The sequence below is a fragment of the Mesoplodon bidens genome, assembly GCF_964165515.1.
Source record: "Mesoplodon bidens genome assembly, chromosome: 3".
Classification (NCBI taxonomy): domain Eukaryota; kingdom Metazoa; phylum Chordata; class Mammalia; order Artiodactyla; family Ziphiidae; genus Mesoplodon; species Mesoplodon bidens.
In genome coordinates this window covers 152972784-152993672 of record NC_138178.1, presented here as the reverse complement: position 1 = coordinate 152993672, position 20889 = coordinate 152972784, and the positions used below count along the sequence as shown (strand labels likewise).

The 20889-nt window shown below is 52.9% G+C and overlaps 1 protein-coding gene across 2 annotated transcripts in view; it reads right to left on the bottom strand.

The window, feature by feature from the left end:
* TMEM63C (transmembrane protein 63C) overlaps positions 1-7835 on the bottom strand; it is a gene marked incomplete at both ends in the record, with an annotated part of 33827 nt that extends 25992 nt beyond the window's left edge. For both annotated transcript variants that reach the window (XM_081228646.1, XM_081228647.1), the window contains 4 exons: positions 2393-2430; positions 6572-6653; positions 7066-7145; positions 7686-7835. In XM_081228646.1, the coding sequence (XP_081084772.1) occupies positions 2393-2430; positions 6572-6653; positions 7066-7145; positions 7686-7835 (350 nt within the window). The remainder of the gene's footprint in view (positions 1-2392; positions 2431-6571; positions 6654-7065; positions 7146-7685) is intronic.
* Positions 7836-20889: the final 13054 nt, after the last annotated feature.

Sequence of the window (20889 nt, the reverse complement as noted above, 5' to 3'; positions counted from 1 at the left end):
TCTCCTAAGCTTTAATCCTGTTTTTCAACAGCTGGCCGGTCAACTCACATGCTCACCCTGGCCCTATGTCATTAATTTCCCAACTCACCATATCGCCTCATCCCCCAACTGGTGGTATTATTACCCTCCCCAGAAACCAGACCTCGATTTCTCCCTTTTTCCTAACCAGGTGGAAGCCAGGTGGAAACAACAACCCACTGACGGTTGTTGCCCCATCATCTCCCTCCCCAAGTCTCCCCCGCCTTGTTTCCCTGGTCACCACCACCTCTCACCTGGACACTGGAAAAACCTTCTCAGCTGCTCACATTGCCTTTGGACTCTTCCTACTGCCATTCACCCCTCATGCCCCTGCCTACAAGCAGACGTCACCTGAGTGTCCTGCTCAAAAGTAGTCACTGGCCCCCTGCTGCCTCTAAATCAAAAGCCAAGGGCCTCCCTGGTGGCGCAGTGGTTGAGAGTCCGCCTGCCGATGCAGGGGATACGGGTTCGTGCCCCGGTCTGGGAGGATCCCATATGCCGCGGAGTGGCTGGGCCCGTGAGCCATGGCCGCTGAGCCTGCGCATCCGGAGCCTGTGCTCCGCAACGGGAGAGGCCACAACAGTGAGAGGCCCGCGTACCGCAAAAAAAAAAAAAAAAAAAAAAAAAAAAGCCAAGATTCTCGGTATGGTAGTCAAGATCCCAGCTGATCCTTCTGGCCCAGTCTTTCATCCCCTCTGTTGCTATATACTCTTACCTCTAGCCACACCAGAAGATTTACCATTTCTGGACACTCCCTGCCCACCTCTGCCCCAAACCTTTGCTCATGCAGTCCTTAATTTCTGATGGGCCCTCCACATCACAATGGTCAAAATTCTTCCCATTCCTCAAGGCCTCGCTCAAAACTATGCTTCTCTGAACCCCGAAATTGGAATTAATTTCTCGCTCTCCCAAATGCCCTTTGCACAGCAATTATCCTCTCCCCATTATCAATGATGTGTAGTGGGTCTTGTTAACCCATGTTTTTCTAACTAGACTGAGTGGGCTTTGTGCGCTGGGACTTTGGCTTCTGCAGGAAAGGGCGGTCATGAAGAGCGGCATGAGAGACTGGAGGTATAGGTTTCTCTTAATAAAAATGTATTTATGCAAGCTTGTGCATGTTTTAAAAATTCACAAAGCAAAACCAGAGAAGGTGCCAAGAAATAAAAGTCTCCCCTCCACTCCCCCAACATGTGGCTAAGATTCCCACCCACGCACAAACTAGCTGTATCACTTCCTCGGGACTCTGGTGAACAATGAACGAAGACGAGAGGCCAAGGCCGTGGGGAGTCCTCCACCAGTGGAGCTGGGGCTCAAACCCCAGAGGCTGTTGGTCCCAAGCCCAGCTCTGGATTCCCAAGGCCCAGTCATGGTATCTTGTGCCCCCAAAAGGTCCCAGGCCCTTCAACGGGTCTGGGGAAAGAGAGGTGCCCTGGTGTAGCTCATGCAGGTGGATGGGATCTTGCGGCAATGTCTGAATGCTCCCAGCAAGGCCCTTGAATGGTGTGGACATGGAGGTACATGAAGGAAGAAGCCCTAAGGGCCTTGGCAAAGAAGCAGATGTGCAGGTCCAGGCAGGCCCCTGGTGCAGGCGGCCTCTGGGGAGCACTGAGGCTGCACCCTAAGGCAGGCATCACCAGGCAAGGATGGACCCTGGAGGAGGGGTTCGAAGGACAGGCAGGGCAGGCCAGATGGGGGATATTTAGGGAGAGCCCAGGAACACACAGCGCTCTGAGGTGGAGACAGAGCTGTGTGCACACATGTAAGTGTGTATGCACGTGTGTGTGCATGTGTGTCCACACACACAGTGGAGGCATGGAGCTCTGACAGGTGTCTGCTCTGCGGAGGCGTCTGGCTGGTATGAGGCCATAGGGAGATGACAGGTGACTCGGGGTCTCTCTCCTTGCCAAGTGGGGTCTCACACTAAAGAGATACAGAAGGTGTGGTGGGCCAGGCGCTGTGCCTCCGTAATGGGCACGGAGGCTGGGAGAGGAAGCCTGCCCTTCTGCTTGGTGGTTTTTGTTTTTTCCATCTAGGCAGCTATGAGGAATGATGTCCACAGAAGTAAAGCAAAGAGTACCCGGGAAGGATTCCTTTTTCCTTGCGTGGCCTTCATAAAAGCATTTTTACAAGCATGTGAGAGGAGTCTTTCCTGAGAACTGTGGCAGAGGGAAAACGGGCTGTGGGCAGCGTCCAGGTCCCAGTTCACCAACGGAACGCTGGAAAGCGTCCTCTGCCAGGGCCGGGCTGTGGTGGGCAGGGGGAGTGGGGAGTGGACGTTGGGGCACAGAATTTAGGCCCAAGGCCTGGTCCTGCAGGGCAGGAGACCCTGTCCCCACCCTCCCCCAGATAAGGCTCAAGAAGCTCAGGCACTTACTTCATGGTGATGGTGTTGAAAAACCAGGAATAGAAGCCCTGGGGAAAAAGGAGAGAAAGTGTGAGAAAACCCAGCGCTGGGGCGTCTGAGGCAGTGAGGCAGTGTCTGGAGCTTCCTCCCCCGGCAAGGTCTGGACTGGAATCGGTGCTGAGGGAGATGTCTTTTCAGAAGTCGGGCATCCTGTTACAGCAAGTGGTGGCTTAGAGGGTGGGCCTCAGACTGGAGGGAGAGAAGGGACTTTGGGGTGGACGTCAATTGCTTTCTGTCTGTCCCTCGTTGCTTCCTTCTGGGAAATGCCCTTCCCCTATGCATGTGGCCCGGTGGACTGTCCGTCAAGAAGGTGTCTGCTACCAGTGGTCAGTTGACCAACGGGAACATGACCCAAGAGGGGGCCAAGCAAAATGCTCTTAAGGGGACTGATATGGGTGTTGGGAGAAGGGTCTTCCTCTGAGTTCTTGCATCTCGGTCAACACCAGGCATCCTGGAGGGGCTTGGTGAGTCTTTGATGCCACATGCAGGAGCCTGTCTGAGATAAAATGCCTGCTCAGAGGAGAGGGGACCACAGAGGGGATCCTGGTGGCAATGCTGGACTTCCTGGATCTAGCTGTACCTGAAGCAGCTGCTTCCCTTAGATTTCCCCGCACTCAGGCCACACATCACCCTTTTGCTATAATGCTAACTTGAGCTGGGTTTCTTCTTCTGCATCTGAGGGTCCTGTCGATTATACATTTCTCTCAGGGTCTTGCTGTCTGGAGTTTCCGGGTGGTGGGAAAAGGTGGCCTCAGCCAGGGGCTGGGAGGGGCTAGAGAGGCAGTCAGCTCGGGAACTGTATGCATAGGGTAGGCAGAGGGCCACAGCTCTAAAAGCTGCCAGATGTGGTAGCTGATTCAGTTACCCTGGTGCATGCTTCCTTCTGGGATCCCAGAGGGTTTGGCAAAACCTTGGAAAAGGTTGCAGCTCTTGACTGGGTCACGAGCCTATCAGCGACCCAGGCAGGCCCACTTGGTTGACAGTCCCCCAGAACCACATGGACTGGGGAAGGCGTATTTCCCACAAGGAAGAAATGAGGGGCAGGCAAACGTGAAACAGAAGGAGGTTCCTTGCTCCCTTAGGTGTAAGGCCCACCTTCTAGGCCTCCTCCCTGTGCTGGGTGGGCTGACAGTGGGAATGCCCATCAGGAATGCCCACTTGTGGGGGGACCATTTCCCCAGCTCTATCCTAGGGAACTAAGGTAGGGATAAAAGCCCGGGTATGAGGCAGAGTGATGACGGGAAATGGCATGATGGTGGCAGTGGCGACTGGGAAAGTCCCAGGGAGGGGGTGAATTGCTAGACAAGACTTGGGCTGAGAGTCTGGCCACCCCTTCCCTACATGGGGAGTCTTTCCTCACCTCCCACCTCTGGGCCAACATGCAACTCATTAAGGGAGCAAGCAGGTTGGCTGACGGGCCCTAGTGGATATGCAGAATAGAGGAGTATCAGTGGGAGGGCAGAGGTAGTGAGTAGAAGTGTGGCCTATGTACCCATGAAAGGCACATGGACACAGATGTGTGAGTGACCAGGTATGGACCCATATTCTCTCTTTCTCTCTCCTTCTCTCTCTCTCTCACACACACACACGTGCACACACACACACACGTGCACACACACACACACACACACTCCCCCGTATATACATATTGTACCTCTGAAAGGCATACACCATTCAGAAAACTTAGCAGCTGAACAGCGGGCCTGAGAAGCAGACACATCTCCCCTCTTCTCCCCACCCCGAGGAAATGGCCACAGGCGGACACAACTGAGTGACAGCGGTCAGTTCACTGCACCCACCTCGGTGGCTCCATCCTCCCCACTCTCGTCACATCTGCCCTGACCTGCTCAGGGTGCTATGAGGACACCTGTTCACTTTACCCCCTCCACTCAGCCTGGCTGAGGCCTCGCCATCTGCCTGGGGCCCTGCAGGGGCTACCTCACCGCACTCTTCCTCCGTGTCTAATTTCTACCCTCTTCTGTTTGACTACCCCACTGCTGCCATCATGATTTATCTTCTAGATATTTTTAAAATAAAATGTCACTGTACAGAAAAAAACCACACAAAGCTGAAGTGATGTTTCTAAAGATAAATCTGAGAATTGCCTTGCAAGGTAGGTGTTACTGTCCTTATTCGACAGAGGAAACCTCCAGGACGTGAACCTGTCTGAGGCTCCCATTCTTGTCAGGGGCAGGTCTTGGCAAGTAAAGGGACCAGGTCTCTTGGAGGGATGAAAATGGATGAAAATTTGCTTCCAACAAACACATATCAGATACTAATTACACGACAGGCTGGACCGGGTGCTGGGACAGTGGCGAGTAAGACCAGTATAGCTCTCATTGGGGGAAGTGGGCACACTAGATTAACTGTGTAGATGAGGAATCATCACAGACTGGGTTAACAGCGCTTAAGAAAAGGAATGCAGGGACTTCACTGGTGGTCCAGTGGTTGAAAATCCATCTTGCAATGCAGGGGATGCCGGTTTGATCCCTGGTCAGGGAACTAAGGTCCTACATGCTGCAGGGCAACTAAGCCTGCAGGCCACAACTAGAGGGAAGCCCGTGCACTGCCACAAAAGACCCCGCGTGCTGCAACTAAGACCCAACGCAGCCAATAAATAAATAAATATTTTTTAAAAACCCTAATATACGTTATTTAAAAAACTTAAAAAGAAAAGGAATGCATTTTCCATGAGGGTATAACAACAGATCTGGACCCAGATTTGGGGGCGGACAGGGATCCCCAGGGAAGTGGTACTTGAGCTGAAATCTGAACAAAGGTTGGGTGTTAGCCAGAGCGGAACCAGTGGGGAAGGGGGAGAGGGGAGAACAGGTGAAACACCTGGGGAGAGAAGGAGGTGGCGCTTCTGAGGATCTAAAAGATGGCCAACGTGGTGGAGGGTGGGGCAGTTGGGAGGAGACAGACTGGACAGGTGGGCAAGAGGCCAAACCACGAGACCATGGCAAGGCACCCGCAATTGACTCCAAGAGCATTAGGAAGCCACTGAAAGCTTACACTTACACAGCCATGTGTCCCTGTTCGTGGAGCTTGCTCTGGATGGAGTAGGGGGCACGCGTGGACCTAAAGAGATCAGTTAGAAGCTACCACGCTCCTCCAAGCAAGAGACTGATGGAGGCTGGACTGGGGGATGGTGGGAGAGGTGGAGAGAAACAAAACTGGGAAGGTAAAGGCAACACAACTTCGTAATGAACTGGCCATGCCCAGGAGCCTGGGCAAGAGCAAGGCGCGTGCACCTGAATGGATGGTGGGAAGTCTGAGACCAGCGATCCAGGGATGGGTGGAGGGGGTGGGAGATCACAGCATGTTTTGGACAAATTGAATCCAAAATGCCCTTACAATATCCACATGGAGATATTGTGAAGGCCATTGGATAAATGGGGCTGGAGCCCAGAGGAATTTAGCTGGAGCCAGAACTTAGGAGGGATCTGTGTAGAGGTGGCAACTGAAGTCATGAGTGTGGATGACACTGCCTTGGAGAGAGATGGGGAGGGTCTGGGATCTGCTGGGGGGACTCCCGGTGTGGAGAAGGCACCAACAGAGGGAAAACCCAGAGAGCGGGATACCATGGAAGCAGCGGGAAGTGCTTCCCCTCTATTCAAGAAGGGAAGATGATCCGCAGGCTCAGGTGTTTCTGAGAGACGAGAACTGAGGAAAGCTCATTGGATTTCATCGCATGGGACCGTTGGTGGCCCTGGGGCTGTCTGGGTGGGAGCCACGTGTGAGGGGTTGAGGAGTGAGAGGGAGGTGAGGATGTGGAGACAGCAAGCCAGACCTCTCTTCTGGAGTTCAGCTCGGACCAGCCCCGAGCGCCATCTAGAGCGCTTTAGCTCCACTCCGTCGCTCTGGAGGGCCTTCCTCGCTCGCTTTCTCCTTCGTGCACTTACTGCCACCCCCTTCTTGGCACCCTAGGAGGCAGGTACGGTCAGTATCTCCATGTTTCCGATGGGGAAACAGGCTTGGCAAGGTGGAGGCATTTGTCCAAGGTCACGTTGCTAGGAGTGGTTGGGTGGCTGATTGCAAAGCCGCTGCTGATGAGCCCGCTCCTTCCTGCAGATGCCCGGGCCGCCTGTCCAGAGCCCGGACGCCTGCCCCCGCCCTCACCAGGCCCGGGCCCACCCCAGCACCCACCTTGTCCCTGTGTTCCATCTCCAGGGAAATATCCGAGGGAGACGTCTTCTCACTCTGCTCCCCATAGATCAGCGAGGTCAGGCTGCCGGCCAGGAAAGGTCGTGGGGAGGTGGAAAAGGAGAAAGTTCTTAGGTGCCTGCCTTGCTCCCTGGGCTGAGGGCTGTGGTCCCCTCCTGCCCAGTAGCAGACACGCCTCAACTTGTTTGCTGAGCACACAGCTCTGGGCACAGACAGGTGGCCGACGCATCTCGGGAGTCATGAGATCCAGAAAGGCTGAGGTCTGAGAAAAAAGTGGCCTCGTGCCCAGAGGTGGCTGCTCTCCAAGTCACCTTAATGCAGGGAGGGCTAGAACACGGGCAGGGGTGGTAATGAGATGCCACCTGCTGACGAGACACCTGTGCAGTTTGGGCACTGGTCAGAGCCGTGTCCTGGCCACGGCAGCACATCCCCCGATGAAGCAAGCAGCTCACTCCCAACGCCCAGCCTCTCCTCACCTGTCGTTGTGTATCAGCAGAGCCAGGCGTCCGTAGTCCCACGCAGCTTTCCGGAGGAAGGAGTAAACCAAGACGATGACCTATAGGTCAGGAAAAGCAATACGGCGCAAGAGAGCTCATGGATGCCTTCCCCTCAACTGACCCCTGAATTCTCATGGGGAAGACTGTCCCTGAGGTCCCCAGGGGCTCCCCCCTAGGTGGCCAGCTCTGTCAGGGTAGGGGTCATGGCTTCTGCAACTCTAGATTCCCAGTGCCCAGCAGTATCCTAGCACAGAGTGGATGCTCAGAGCGGTTGAATGAAGGCGCTGGTGGCATGTTTAGAACAATGGAGAGAGCACTCGTTGAACAAATCATCAAGGGCACACATGGGAGGCTCAAGGGCACTGGCCGGGGGGACCTCTGGACAAGGGTGCAAGGGAGAGAATCAGGGATTCCACTGTTCCTGCAGCTTCCTCTTCTCCAAGGCCCACCCACCCTGGGCCGCCCTGACATTCAGATAGTTCCCACCACTGTGGCTGGCATCCACGGACAGCTGGGGCCCCTTGTATCACTTGTGAAAGCTGGACCATCCACCCTGGGTGAGACCTCTCTGTCTGCCCACTGCAGTGCCCAGAACTCACCACCCACAAGATAACGTTGAGGAACAGCACAGTGGGGATACCCCCAAAGGGCTGCCCCTGCAGGACAGTGCTCCGAGACTGGAAGCAGTCGTCAGCCGAGAAGTTCCGGGACTTTTCCACCATATTCAGGTTGCCCGGCGAGACAGTCATCCTGGGAGGCTCCCTGGTGAACAGAGGGGTTTCCAGGGCAAACATGAGGCCCCCCTCCCCCCCGCCATTATGCAACACGCAGAAGCCTGCCGGGGAGCTGGGAGGGGTGCGCTGAGCTTATAAATGGTCAAGGCAGGAGGCTCAGCCTTGAGATGGCATGCAGCTCTATCCTGTAAGACAGGGGTCCCCAACCCCCTGGGGGGACGGGGTCACACAGCAGGAGGTGAGCAGCGGGCCAGCGAGCAAAGCTTCATCTGTATTTACAGCCGCTCCCTTTTGCTCGCATTACCGCCTGAGCTCCGCCTCCTGTCAGATCGGGGGCAGCATTAGATTCTCATAGGAACGGGAGCCCTACTGCGGACTGCGCATGCGAGGGATGTAGGTTGCGCGCTCCTTGTGAGAATCTAACGCCTGATGATCTGAGGTGGAGCTGAGGCAGTGATGCTAGTGCTGGGGAGCGGCTGCAAATACAGATGATTGTTAGCAGAGAGGTTTGTCTGCACAGAGACCATAATAAATCAGTTGCTGGCAGACTCATATCAAAACCTATCAATGGGGCTTCCCTGGTGGCGCAGTGGTTGGGAGTCCGCCTGCCGATGCAGGGGACACGGGTCCGTGCCCTGGTCCAGGAGGATCCCGCGTGCCGCAGAGCGTCTGGGCCCGTGAGCCGTGGCCGCTGGGCCTGCGCGTCCGGAGCCTGTGCTCCGCAACGGGAGAGGCCACAGCAGTGAGAGGCCCGCGTACCGCAAAACAAAACAAAACAAACAAACAAACAAAAAAACCCTATCAGTGAGTGGCAAGTGACAATTAAGCTGCATCTTACAGAGCAGACTGGACATAAGCGACACACTTCGGGTGTCACTGTCTCCCATCACCCCCAGATGGGACCAGCTAGTTGCAGGAAAACAAGCTCAGGGCTCCCACTGATTCTGCATTATGCTGAGTTGTATAATTATTTCATTATATATTACAATGTAATAATAACAGAAATAAAGTGCACAATAAATGTAATGTGCTTGAATCATCCAGAAACCATCCCCTACCCTCGCCCTCAGTCCATGGAAAAATTATCTTCCATGAAGCCAGTCTCTTGTGACAAATAGGTTGGGGACTGCTGCTGTAAGAGGCCACTTCCTCAAACCCAGGGCCAAGATGGCAGAATAGCCCAGATTCCCTGGGAGAGTGTTTATTTTGTACCACTTGCTCCTTTTGCTAAAAGAGTTGTAAAATGCACAAAGCAGTCGTTCCAATGGGTCTTCCTATTTCTACCTTTGCGAAGCTTTTCTTGTATATAAGTGAACAAGCCTCACAAAGGTCTCAGAGAGGAAAGATTCAGTTTAGAGGATGGAACCACTGCATCACGGGGCGCCCGCACAGACAGGGCCACTGACGATCATCTTTTTTTTTTTTTTTTTTTTTTTGCGGTATGTGGGCCTCTCACTGCTGTGGCCTCTCCCGTTGCGGAGCACAGGCTCCGGACGCGCAGGCTCAGCGGCCATGGCTCACGGGCCCAGCCGCTCCGCGGCATATGGGATCCTCCCGGACCGGGGCACGAACCCGTATCCCCTGCATCGGCAGGCGGACTCTCAACCACTGCACCACCAGGGAGGCCCTGACGATCATCTTTAACATCTTACGATTCTCTGATCTAGTTTCCAAGAAAGGCAATAGCTCCCAAGACTAAGTAAGGAAAGGATGCAGAGTGCCTGACACACAGCAATGACCCCCTGTTTCACCTAGAACTTGAACCGGGGAGATCAACACCTGTTCAGGGTCGTGAGCCAGTGCAGTGAGTCGGAGACTCAGATGCAGAGCTCATGGTCACGGGCATCCGTATTCCTCAGGCCTGGGTAAGAGCAGAAGGTACGAGCAAAAGCTGGATGTGACCAGCAGCTGCTTGGACTTATCTGCAAGGTTGCTCTGATTTTAAAAGATCATTTGTTTTGGCTCCAGACTGCATCATACCCTAGAAATTCTTCACTCCCATTCAAGAAAAGTAGGCTAGGGGGCTTCCCTGGTGGCGCAGTGGTTGAGAGTCCACCTGCCAATGCAGGGGACACGGGTTCGTGCCCCGGTCCGGGAAGATCCCACGTGCAGCGGAGCAGCTGGGCCCGTGAGCCATGGCCGCTGAGCCTGCGCGTCCGGAGCCTGTGCTCTGCAACGGGAGGGGCCACAACAGTGAGAGGCCCGCGTACCGCAAAGGAAAAAAAAAAAAAAAAGAGTAGCCTTGTTCATTCGACAAATATTTGGTGAACGACTGCTTTGTGCTAGACTAATGTGTATCAGTGAACAAGACAAAAAAATCCCTCCCTCGTGGGATTCTAGTGGGGAGAAGCAGTGCAGGGGTCGGGGTGAGATTAGGATTGTAAAGAGGGTGATTGCGGAAGGCCTCACTGAGAGGATGACATCTGAGCGGAGACTTGAAGAGAGGGGAGCAGACCATACAGCCGTGGGGGAAAGACACTGCAGGCAGAGCAAAAGCCTGGGGGCGGTAGTAGCGGTGGTGCAAGCTTGCCTGCCGCAGAGGAAAAGCTAATGGGCCGGTGTGGCTGGACAGGGGAGAGTGAAGGGCATGGGGGGTACCTGAGCAAAGGAGTGACATGAAGTGACTCATGTTTTAAAGGGGTCACTTTGACCCTGGCACTGAGAATAAATGGGGGTGAGGGCAAGCAGAGAGGTCATTTGGGAGGACTCTGTGGCAACCCAGGCAAGAGACAGCGGTAGCCTGGACTGCGATGAGAGCCGTGAGGTGGTCAGAAATGGTCAGATTTTGGAAATATTTTGAAGGTGGAGCCAACCAGATTTGCTGATTGATTGAACGGGGAGCGTGAAAGAGAGGAGTCCAGGATGGCTTGTGGACTGAGCAACTGGAGGTGCTGCCATGGGATGAAAAAGACAGGAAGTGCTGGATGGGAAGTGCAGGACGGCGGGGGGACCGGGAGCTGGGTTGTGGACATGCCAGGCAGGCAGCTGGATGGATATGTGTCTGCGGTTCAGAGGAGAGACCTGGACACACAACATGGGAGTTGCCAGTATGGAGACAGATGACGGTTCGAGGCGTAGGACTGGATCACTGGAGTGGAGAGTGAGAGTCAAGTTCTGAGCCTTGGGATGCTGCTCTAATATATACAAGTCGGTCAGATGAGGAGGAAGCAGAAAAAGAGACTGAGACGAGCAGGCAGTGGGGATGGAGGAACAGCAGGAAACGGTGCTGTCCTGGAAGCCAGGTAAAGAAGATGCTTCCCGGAGAAGGGAGGGACCAGTGTGCTGATGTGGTCAAGTAAGAGTAGGACTGAGGAGGAGCCATAGCTGAAGCGAGGCGGAGGTTATCGGTGGCCAGACTAGAAGAGCTGCAAGAGAGAATGACAGGAGAGGATTTGGAGCCAGGGGCATCAGCAACTCTTTCGAAGAGCATGGAGAGGTGGAAGTGGTTAGGAAGGGAGAAATAGCTGTGCATGGTATGCTGATGGCAACGATCCAATAGAAAATAAAAATCTGGTGATGTAAGAGATGCAGAATCACCAGAGCAAAGCGAGGATGTAGGAGGGGTTGGGAACTAATGCCCAAGGAGAGAAGTTGGCCTCTGCTGAGAGCTGAGGGAGGATGGCTGACCTACGGTAGCAGGAGTGCTGGTGGAGATTGTGGACATGCTCTCCTTACAGTTTCTATTTTCTCAGTAAAAGAGGGAACAAGGTCTCAGGTGTGTGTGATGCTGGTGGTAGGCAGATGTGGGCTGTTTGAGAACAGGAAAAAAGGTAGAACCAGAAATCCAGAGGAGTGAGTGGGTTAGGGGAATGTAGCAGGACTGATGGGCAGCTCTAGGGGGCCACTGAGGTTCACGGTCTTGAATTTCCAACAAGAGCAGCCAGACTTACTGTGCACTTCCCTCAACTGTATGCATCTGTGTGCTTACAGGTGTGAAAGAGTCACACAGATAGTTTTAACCAGGGTAGAGATTTTCCCAAGCAAGTATGAGAATGAAACAAGAGGATTGAAGGTGCAAGGGAGTAATTTTAATGACTGGCCGTGGAATTTAAGGCACATAAGGAGAGAAATGAAACATGAGAAGGGCGAGGAACAGTGAAAGCTGTTGGAGCTCCTGTGGGTAGAAGTATTTTTGAGTCCTAGAGGGTGTGAGTTGACAGATAGGAACTGGCTGTTGGAAAATGATCTGAGTGATGTTGAGATTAAGAAGGAATTGCAGTTATTGGTAGTGATAAGGTCTAGGGCATTTCCATGGAGTAAGAGGCTGAGTAGTGTCAAAGAACTGAGGGGCTAGACTGTTAGACGGATCATCTCTGTGGATATGTGGATACTGAAATCAGCAAGAATGAAGACAGGAGCAGTAGTGTCATGACATTGAGGCAGGAACTGAACTCTTCCAGGAAGGAGGGGTGTGACCCGGGTTGGGGGGAGTAGATGCCTATGACAGAGAGGGGGAGCAGGATGTCTAGGCTGACACCCGTGGGTACAAGATGGGGGCTTTTGCAGGGAGGAGGGAAGAATAGTCTGAAAGTTACAAAGAAGAGCAAGGAAGACATCTCTCCCACCCCCAGGTCCATGGTGTTGGGAAACAGAAACCACTCCCGGAGAGGGTGGTAAGGGTCATGGGGAGTCTTGGGTTTCAGTTCCCAGTGAAAAGGTGATGCTCTGAGGATCTGGGGTGTGTTTCTGGGCACTGTGGGCTCTGGCACTGAATCCCAGTTCCAACTCCTACTTGCCAAGCGACCTGGAGCAAGCTCTTTATCCATGCCTCATTTACTCATCTGTAAAATGGGGATGGTGCTATCAATTAGTACCCACTTCACAGTGCTGTTAAGAGGGATATGTGGATTAAGGTTTATCAGTCATGGAGAAAAATGCCTGGAACACAGGAAGTATCACATAGATACTTGTAAAATGAAAAGTGGACACAGAGTTCCAGGGGACACATTGGAATGGTTCTAGGTACCAGGGATGGTTGGGTGCTGGGGATGGAGAAGGGAATAAGGGTAAAGGGACTGGAGTACAGGAGACAAGAGGTGGCCCGGGAGTCTGGATTCCCTGTGCTAACTCACAAAAATAGGGGAAAAGGGCGTAATGAGATTAGTCCTGGAAAAAGGAAGGAGAACAACACCCGCCTCCGGGTTAGCATCTAACGGGAGCAGGGAGCCTCTTGCCTATCTTCTTACGTTTTCCTACTTTCTGCTCCCCTCTCTTTCTGCCTAGGTTGCCCACAGTTTAATTATCCCAGGTCACTGGTTTCCACGCGTTTACACGAACATGTTTAGCCAAATGTAAAATTATAATAGTTTACATTGAACACAGTATATTTTAACAGTAAGCCATCTGCCAGAGAGTCAGAGTAGCAGCGATGGCATTCCTGGGGTCTCTTGGCAGATGGAGCAGGCATCTCAGCCATCCCAGGCTCTGGGTCGGCTGGGGCAGGAAGCTACAGTTCTGCTGGCGGCCACTCAGGGGAGCCCTTGTTGAGGAAGCAGGTGGAAAAAGGAGGAAGGTGCATCTGGTAAGTCTGCAGGCCTTGGGAGAGACTTTTCCTACCTGAGTCAGTTCTCCAGCGAGAGTCCCAGTCAGGCCTGGTGGCCCCACTCAGCTACGGGGCTGCTGCAGAAGAATAAATGCAGTGGAGAGTCCATGAGACTCAGGAACCCAGGCTGTCTTTGCTGGCAGCATCATCCCTCAGGGCCCCTTTCCTCATCTTTAAGCTTGGAATGCTCTTCCTTTATCATGTGTGTTTTGCCAATAGTTTTTTGCAGTCTTTTGCTTATCTTTTCATTTTCTTCGTGGTGCCTTTTTCTTTTCTTTTCTTTTTTTCTTTGCGATACGCGAGCCTCTCACTGTTGTGGCCTCTCCCGTTGCGGAGCACAGGCTCCGGACGCGCAGGCTCAGCGGCCATGGCTCACGGGCCCAGCCGCTCTGCGGCACGTGGGATCCTCCCGGACCGGGGCACGAACCCGCGTCCCCTGCATCGGCAGGCGGACTCTCAACCACTGCGCCACCAGGGAAGCCCCCGTGGTGTCTTTTGAAGCCAAAGTTATAACCAAAGTTATAGATTTTGACAAAGTCCAATTTATCAAATTTTCTTTTATGGACCATGTTTTTGGTATTGTATCTAAGAAGTCTCTGCCTAACCCAAAGTCGTAAAGATTTTCTTCAATGTTTCTAAAAACCTTATAGGTTTAGCTCCTACAGTAAAGTTGATGATCCATTTTGAGTTAATTTTTGCATATGGTGTTGAGGTAAGGGTCTAAGTTCATCTTTGGGCATGTGGCTATCCAGTTGCCCAGCACCTTAAAATGAGGGGAACAGGGGCTTCCCTGGTGGCACAGTGGTTGGGAGTCCGCCTGCCAATGCAGGGGACGCGGGTTCGTGCCCCGGGCCGGGAGGATCCCATATGCCGCGGAGCGGCTGGGCCCGTGAGCCATGGCCGCTGAGCCTGCGCGTCCGGAGCCTGTGCTCTGCGACGGGAGAGGCCACAACTGAGAGGCCCACGTACCGCAAAAAAAAGAAAAAAATGAGAGGAACAATTCATAAGGCCCTCTCTTCAAGGCTGTCTGGGGACTGGAACCAGGCCAAGGATGTGCAAGAGCTTGGTGAGCTGCTGCACAACCACAAGGACTTGGGACTGTTGCTATTATCTGGTTAACACTATGCATGATGAGGGCAGGGGAGGGGGTCCTGGGCTGTGAAGAGCTCTGGCTTCCATCCGACTCTAAGAAGGTTTGAGTTCTGGATGCTGCTCTTTTCACTCATCCACTCCCACTCCCTCATTCTCTCTTATTCCAAAAGAACCACCCCGTCCTTCCTGACCTTTCACAAAGAAGAGCTGCACACTTACCATGAGCCAGGCCTCATGTCAGGATCTAGGGGCCTGGCAGACATGGTTCCCACCTGCATGAGGCTCCCAGACTCACTGGGGAGACACGCAAGCACACAAGGCACATGCCTCTGCACTCCAGCACACTCCCATAGCCCAGAGGCCATGGGGAGGGCCCACCATCAAGCAGTCACAAAAACCTTCTGTGGGAATGTGACCTCCAAGCTGAGACATGAGGTGTCAGAAACAGCACAGTGCAGTGGGGAAGCGTGGGCAGAGGGAACCATATTGGCAAGGACCCAGAAGGTAGACAGAGCACGGAGGTTTGGGAAGGTGAAAATGAATACTCGAAGCTCTAGTATAGGACGGATTGCTGGTTTGTTCTTCCATTTGTTCATTCATTCATTCAATAAGAATCCATTGAGTGTCTACCCTTGCCAGGCCCTGTGTAGACCCTGGAAGTACAAACATGAGGTCCTCTTTAGGGAGTTCACAGCCTTTGGGATCTGGGGAGGGGAATGCTATTGAGAGGTCTGGCTCAGGCTGCCATTCTGCCCAGGAGGACTCCAGCTACAAGGTCCCAGCCTCTAAGCTTGGAGTCGAGTGGAATCCAGCCAGCAAGGTTGTGTCAGGTGCAGGCTTTCAGCTCACCTGGCTGCCCAGCCTGAAGGGGTGGTGAGGAAGGAAACGAGAGAAGAGAGCCTCACCCCCACCTCACCACCCTCCTCAGGTTTCTCAGCAGCAAACACAGCAGTAATGAGGAAGGCTGTTGCGTTGCCATGGAAACACAGAGCAGCACCCAGCCTTTTCTCCTCACCCCTAAACCATGCCTGGACCTTCCTTCTCACTTCTTTCCGGAAGGAGAGCTTTCTGGAGGTGGAACTAGCTCTTGTGTGTGAAGAAGATGACAGAAAGGTTTCTGGAGACCAGAGTATCAGCCCTGGAAATAATAAAACTTGAAATTTGGAGGGTACTAAAGGAACACAGAGCAGGGACACCAACCTGCCTGGTGCAGGGGGCATAAAGGAACTCCTCTCTTTGGGTATGAATTTCACAGCAGAGCATAGGGAGGCTGTTCAGAGCATCAGGGAAAAGTAGGCTCTCTGGACCCAGAGTGTCTGAGCTTAAGTCCCAGATCCACCCTTGCTAGCTGTGTGACCATGGATAGTGACTTCATCTCTCTGAGCCTCAGTTTCCAAATCTGGAAAGTGGGGATAACAACAGTACTGCCTCTCAGGGTTATTGTGAAGATGAAGTAAGATAATTCACATAAAGCCCTTCACATGGTGCTTGGAAATATATGTGTTCAAAATTAGCCAGCACTGTCATCATTGTCATTAGCTTCTTTGTGAGATGGTAGTGAGGGGCCCAGATGGGACCATTCCTAGCATCCTTCCCCCTACTCTGCTCTGGAACAGGCAAAAGGAGAGATGCAGAGTATGGGAAGGACCTTACAATACCCTCAAACTGCAGCCTGTGGCTGGTGCTGCTTCTGCTCTTCCTGTACATGGAAAACAAATGTCAGCCTTGCTTTTTGGGCCAAGGAGGGGGCATGGTGTTAAGGCCGATTGGTGAGTCAGGATTCTCAGGTCCCCTCAGTTGCACATCTTATCTGATAAGGAAGCGCGAGGCCTCCCTCCCCTCCCACTTCTGCCCCGTCAGTCTCCTGCGGCACAAGCTGGAGGCTCAGCAGTCCTAGGCCTGGCCAAAGTTTTCCTCAGAAACTGGGCAAAGGCTTCAGAAAGAACTGGCTTTGCCCTTATGACTCCTCTGGCTCATTGTTCACTTCCAGGCTTCCAGACCTGGCCTGGTTTCAGCTACTGCCGTCCTAACTAGGCAGGCCAGCACTTTGCTCCCCACTTTTCCTTCCAGGTGAGCTGGCCATCTCAAGGCCAAGTCCAAATCCCAGAGTTTAGGCGGTCCAGGAAGCCCTAGAAGGGGCCAATCTTATTAACCCCTAACACTTTATTGAGTATTTATTATAGAAAAATATTTCCTATTGAAGTACTAGCTCATTTCATCCTCAGAAGTACCCTAGGGCACGAGAATCTCCCCTAGATGAAAAAGAACACTAAGGCTCACAGAGGTTAAATAACTTGCCCAAAGTCACAGTGCTGGTAAGTGGCAGAGCTGGGCCTTGAACCTGGGCAGTTCATAACCCTCTGCTCTGACACCTCCTAGACCCTCTGGGCCTCTGCTGGGCTGGCAGTGCTGGGCAAGAGTCAGAGGGAGGAGATGACCTCGCTCAAGCCCTAGTCCAGGGATAGAACCTTTCCCAGCCTCTCAGGGTGGTGCAGTGGAAGGTACTGTGGACTGAGAGATCCCAGGAGAGCTGGGCTCTAGGCCCCCTGTGTGACCTTGGGCAGGTGCCTTCCCTTCTCTGGGCTGGGGTTTTCATAGGAGGCTTCCGAGGTCCAGGCTGAAGCCAGGATTCCAGGTGTCCCAGAGACACAGCCTACAGCCACATGGCCTGCATTCGCGGCACTGGCCAGAGCCGACTATGCTCCACCATCCCCATGAGCTCTCAGGAACTGGTCCATAGGACCCGCATTTTGATTTGGGGAAGCAAATCACTGTAGTCACAAGCCTCGTCCTAGGAGAAGAAGCTGTGGGCGGGAAGTCACCCCAATCTGCCCCCAGGTCTCCCCCCACCCAGAGTACACAAAGCTAGAGCACCTGCCCTGCACCCCCTGCCATCTGGCCTTCTCAGTCCCTTCAATAATTCATCACCTCTTGTTCACAACAAGAAAGATTATTTCCCATGGTTCTGGACCGTAAAAAACTAGCGCTCCTGGCCATGGGCACCCCTCGCATCTCCCGTTCCTCTCTGGGTCTTTCCTTAAATCCCCTTTGCATGCCTTGGGCTCTCAGATCTGCTCCCACCCTGACGCTTTCCAGGACACAAGCTCAGGGGCTCAGGTTCACTCTCACCACTAGGGGGCAGTGGCTTTGAGGACAAGGAGGAGGGGAAGCGGGTGTAACCGCCGTGAGGCTTCTGGTTCACGTCTTTCCCCACCCGCCATGCAAGCTGGCCGTGACTCTTCCCCCAAGTGTCAGTAAGCCCTTCCTTGCTCTAAACTGTTCTTGGGTCTCCTCATATCTTCACAGGATGGTTTGCCCAACTTTACACATGAAGAAACTGGGTCACCAGCAGGCTAAGAGATCTGCCTAAGGCTGGGAAAAGTGGTAGATTTGGGATCAGAACTTGGGTTTTCTGGTTCCCCATTCAGCACTCTTGGGCTTGGACCAGTGATCCTCAGCCTGGGGTGGGGGACACTGGAATTACCTGGAAGGTGTTTAGTGGATCCAGATACTCACGCCCCACTCCAGACTTTAGGAATGAGAATCTCCAGTCAATTCTTATATATAGCCAAGAAAGAGAAGCACCAGCTTAAGATTTCTAGGGTTATTTGCATCTAGATAAGGAGTTCTTGAAGATCCAAAAGGTTTTCTGACACCCCCTAAATAAGCAGGGAGGATGAGGAGATTTGGGGATAAAGCATGGAAGCTCAGTGCCCCTTAAATCGTGCCACTGTGGGGCAGCTCATGAGACGGGTCCTTATATTCCTCTCTCCGGAGAGCTTCCCTCCCCTTCCCAGCTCATTCTGAGTCTGCGGAAAGTTGGCTGGAAACCTAGAGAGGCCCACACCACCTCTTCACTTGAATCCCCAAACTCTTGCATTTCTCCCTATGTCAGAGATCAATGGCCTGACCACTTCTTCACGGCACACCATGCCTGCCGTCTGTCCTGTCCCCATATCTATCAGGGCTGCTCTTCCTGCCCTGACTGAGCTTGAGCCACTTCTTCCTGGCCTTGGCTGGAGGCTTGGTCTCAGCAGCCTTACAGCCCCTGGGTCCAGCTCAAAGCCTTCCTCCAGTGAGCAGCCCGGTCTGTACCTTGTCCCCAACCTCTTCTCACAGCTGGCCTTTGCTACCAACACCTGGCACACTTCTCCTGGTTTTCCGTGCACAAGAGTGGCCAGTTCCCTGACAAATCTGTGGGCTTCTTGATGACAGGGCCTATGTCATTGCGGTTCCCCCACCATGACCAACATTTATAAGGGCTCAATGAAATAGATGGGTCTTTATCCAGGGCCACATTTGGGGCAGGAAATAAAATGTGGGTGATTTGCATATGCTTGCATACTGCACAGAGAGTACCTGAGTCATTCATTTTCACCTCTCCACAGCACATCGTTGGTTAACAAGTCTTGCGCCTCATGTCACAGCATAGAGGAAAGGGAACATATGATTTGGGGTCAGGAGATTGGGTGTGGATCTGGCTCTATTATTTGCTAACTGTTACTTAACCTCTTGCTGCTTAGTTTTCTCTTTTATAAAATGGACATAATTATGTCCATCCTGCCTAACCAGGGTGTTACGAAGATTGCTTAAAGGAGATAATAAGTGGAGACATTTTTATAAACTATAAGTACCCCAAATATGGGTGGCTGCCTCTTCTATCCTCTTCCTAGGATTGAGGACAGCCCCTAAATGATCCCCTCAATCACCCCTGTGACCAGCCCCAGCACGGGGTGAGCCGGTTCGTGTTCCATTTTGCCATTTGTCCAGCTAAAAGCAGAAAGGCACTCAGCACCACGGACAGCACCACACAGAGCAACTCATTTCCGCTGCTGCTTCTCTCTGCCAGGGCTCTGTGGGCAGTGCTTGCTGATACCCCTGGCCCAATAATAAGAAGGCCAGGTAACAGCTATTGAATGAGTTCTATGTGCCAGGCACTGCGCCAAGTCTCTTGAGGCATCATCTGGGTTAACAAAACCTATCAGATTGCCTGTTGGATACGGTCGATGGCCTTCGGCATCCATCTCCACCTCTTTCTAGTGTGCCTTCCTCTATTGCAGAAGCTGGAAAGCTGAAAACTACACTTACAACACCCCTTTGCAGCTGGGGTTCTGAATACAGATCAGGTTCAGTCGATTAGATGCACTGGAGATAGATTTATAAGGCAGAAGTGGGGTGGAGGCCATCTTCCTGCTCTTCTGGCTGTGCTCAGCTGACAAGCAATGTTGAGGAGGGGAAGGAGCTGTCTGCAGCAGATCAATGCCCAGTCTTTGGCTCCCGGGGAAGGGAGGGCAAGAAGAAACCGTGGTGCAGGCTGCAGAGGCTCCCTGGTCCTGGCTTGCAGGTGAGAGGATGTGAATTCATGGCTCCAGTAGTCCCATCCTGGCTGTGGCTGAGAAGCAGTTTGTCTAGTGGGTCAGTTCTGTTCTGTTTTAAAGACTGAGGTTCTAACTCTTCTGGTGATTTTATGAGCATTTTATGAGCATTTTAAACCATTCTCTGGTTTAAATTCTATTTGCTTAAAGTTCTTAAAGTGGTTTTTGCTTCCTGTACTAACAACAGGTAGGTACTATTATTATCCCGTCCTGGGCACAGAGAATCTCAGGCACAGAGAGGTTAAGTGACTAGCCTAGTTCAGGAAGACAGTGAGCAGTGGGACCTGAGCCCAGGACATCCACCTACCCAGCCCCCTCCGAATCATTTTGCTGTGCGCCACCCTCAAGGCAGAGAACACCAGCAAACATCCCAGCGAACAGGAATAAAGCCCCCAGGCTAAATACAAAAGCTAAATGGAGAAAAGAAAAAGATGACAGAGAATTCTGGAAACGAACTCCAGGCCCGAGTGGACACAGTTCATGACAAATCCTCAGAAGAAGGAGGGGAAGGAGAGGACACAGATGTTTGTGAAGGGCCAGGCACGGTACTGGAGCCTTCGTTCGGTTATCCCACTGACCATCACTCACACCTCACAAGCAAGCTAAGAGGTAGCAGCCTAAAAGGTAGGTATCATCAGTATCCCCATTTTATAGGTAGAGAAACTGAGGCTCAGAGAGGTCAAGTAATGGGCCTAAAGCTACACAGCTGGAGAGAGACAGAGGCAGGATTGGAATCTAAGGGTCTGGTTCTACTACATCACGTGACCTCTGAAGGCACAACCGGGGAGAGAGCTGCTTTGCCCATTCCAGGAGGGTTGTATTCCTGGGGTACAGGAAGACAGGCCCCCCCTCACATCTGTACTACATCCAAGGGACTCTCCACTAACAGGGAGGAAAGGCTGTAGTGGGCAGAGGGAACTGCAGCACACCCAGGGGAGATGGCAGCCATTTGGACCCAGGCTGGAGGCTGAGTGTGCCGGCTTCCCCCTCACCCGTCTTACCTCTGGGACCTCCATAGGAGGCCCTCTTCCTGCTGGGAAGGTTCCTTCCCTTGCCCTCC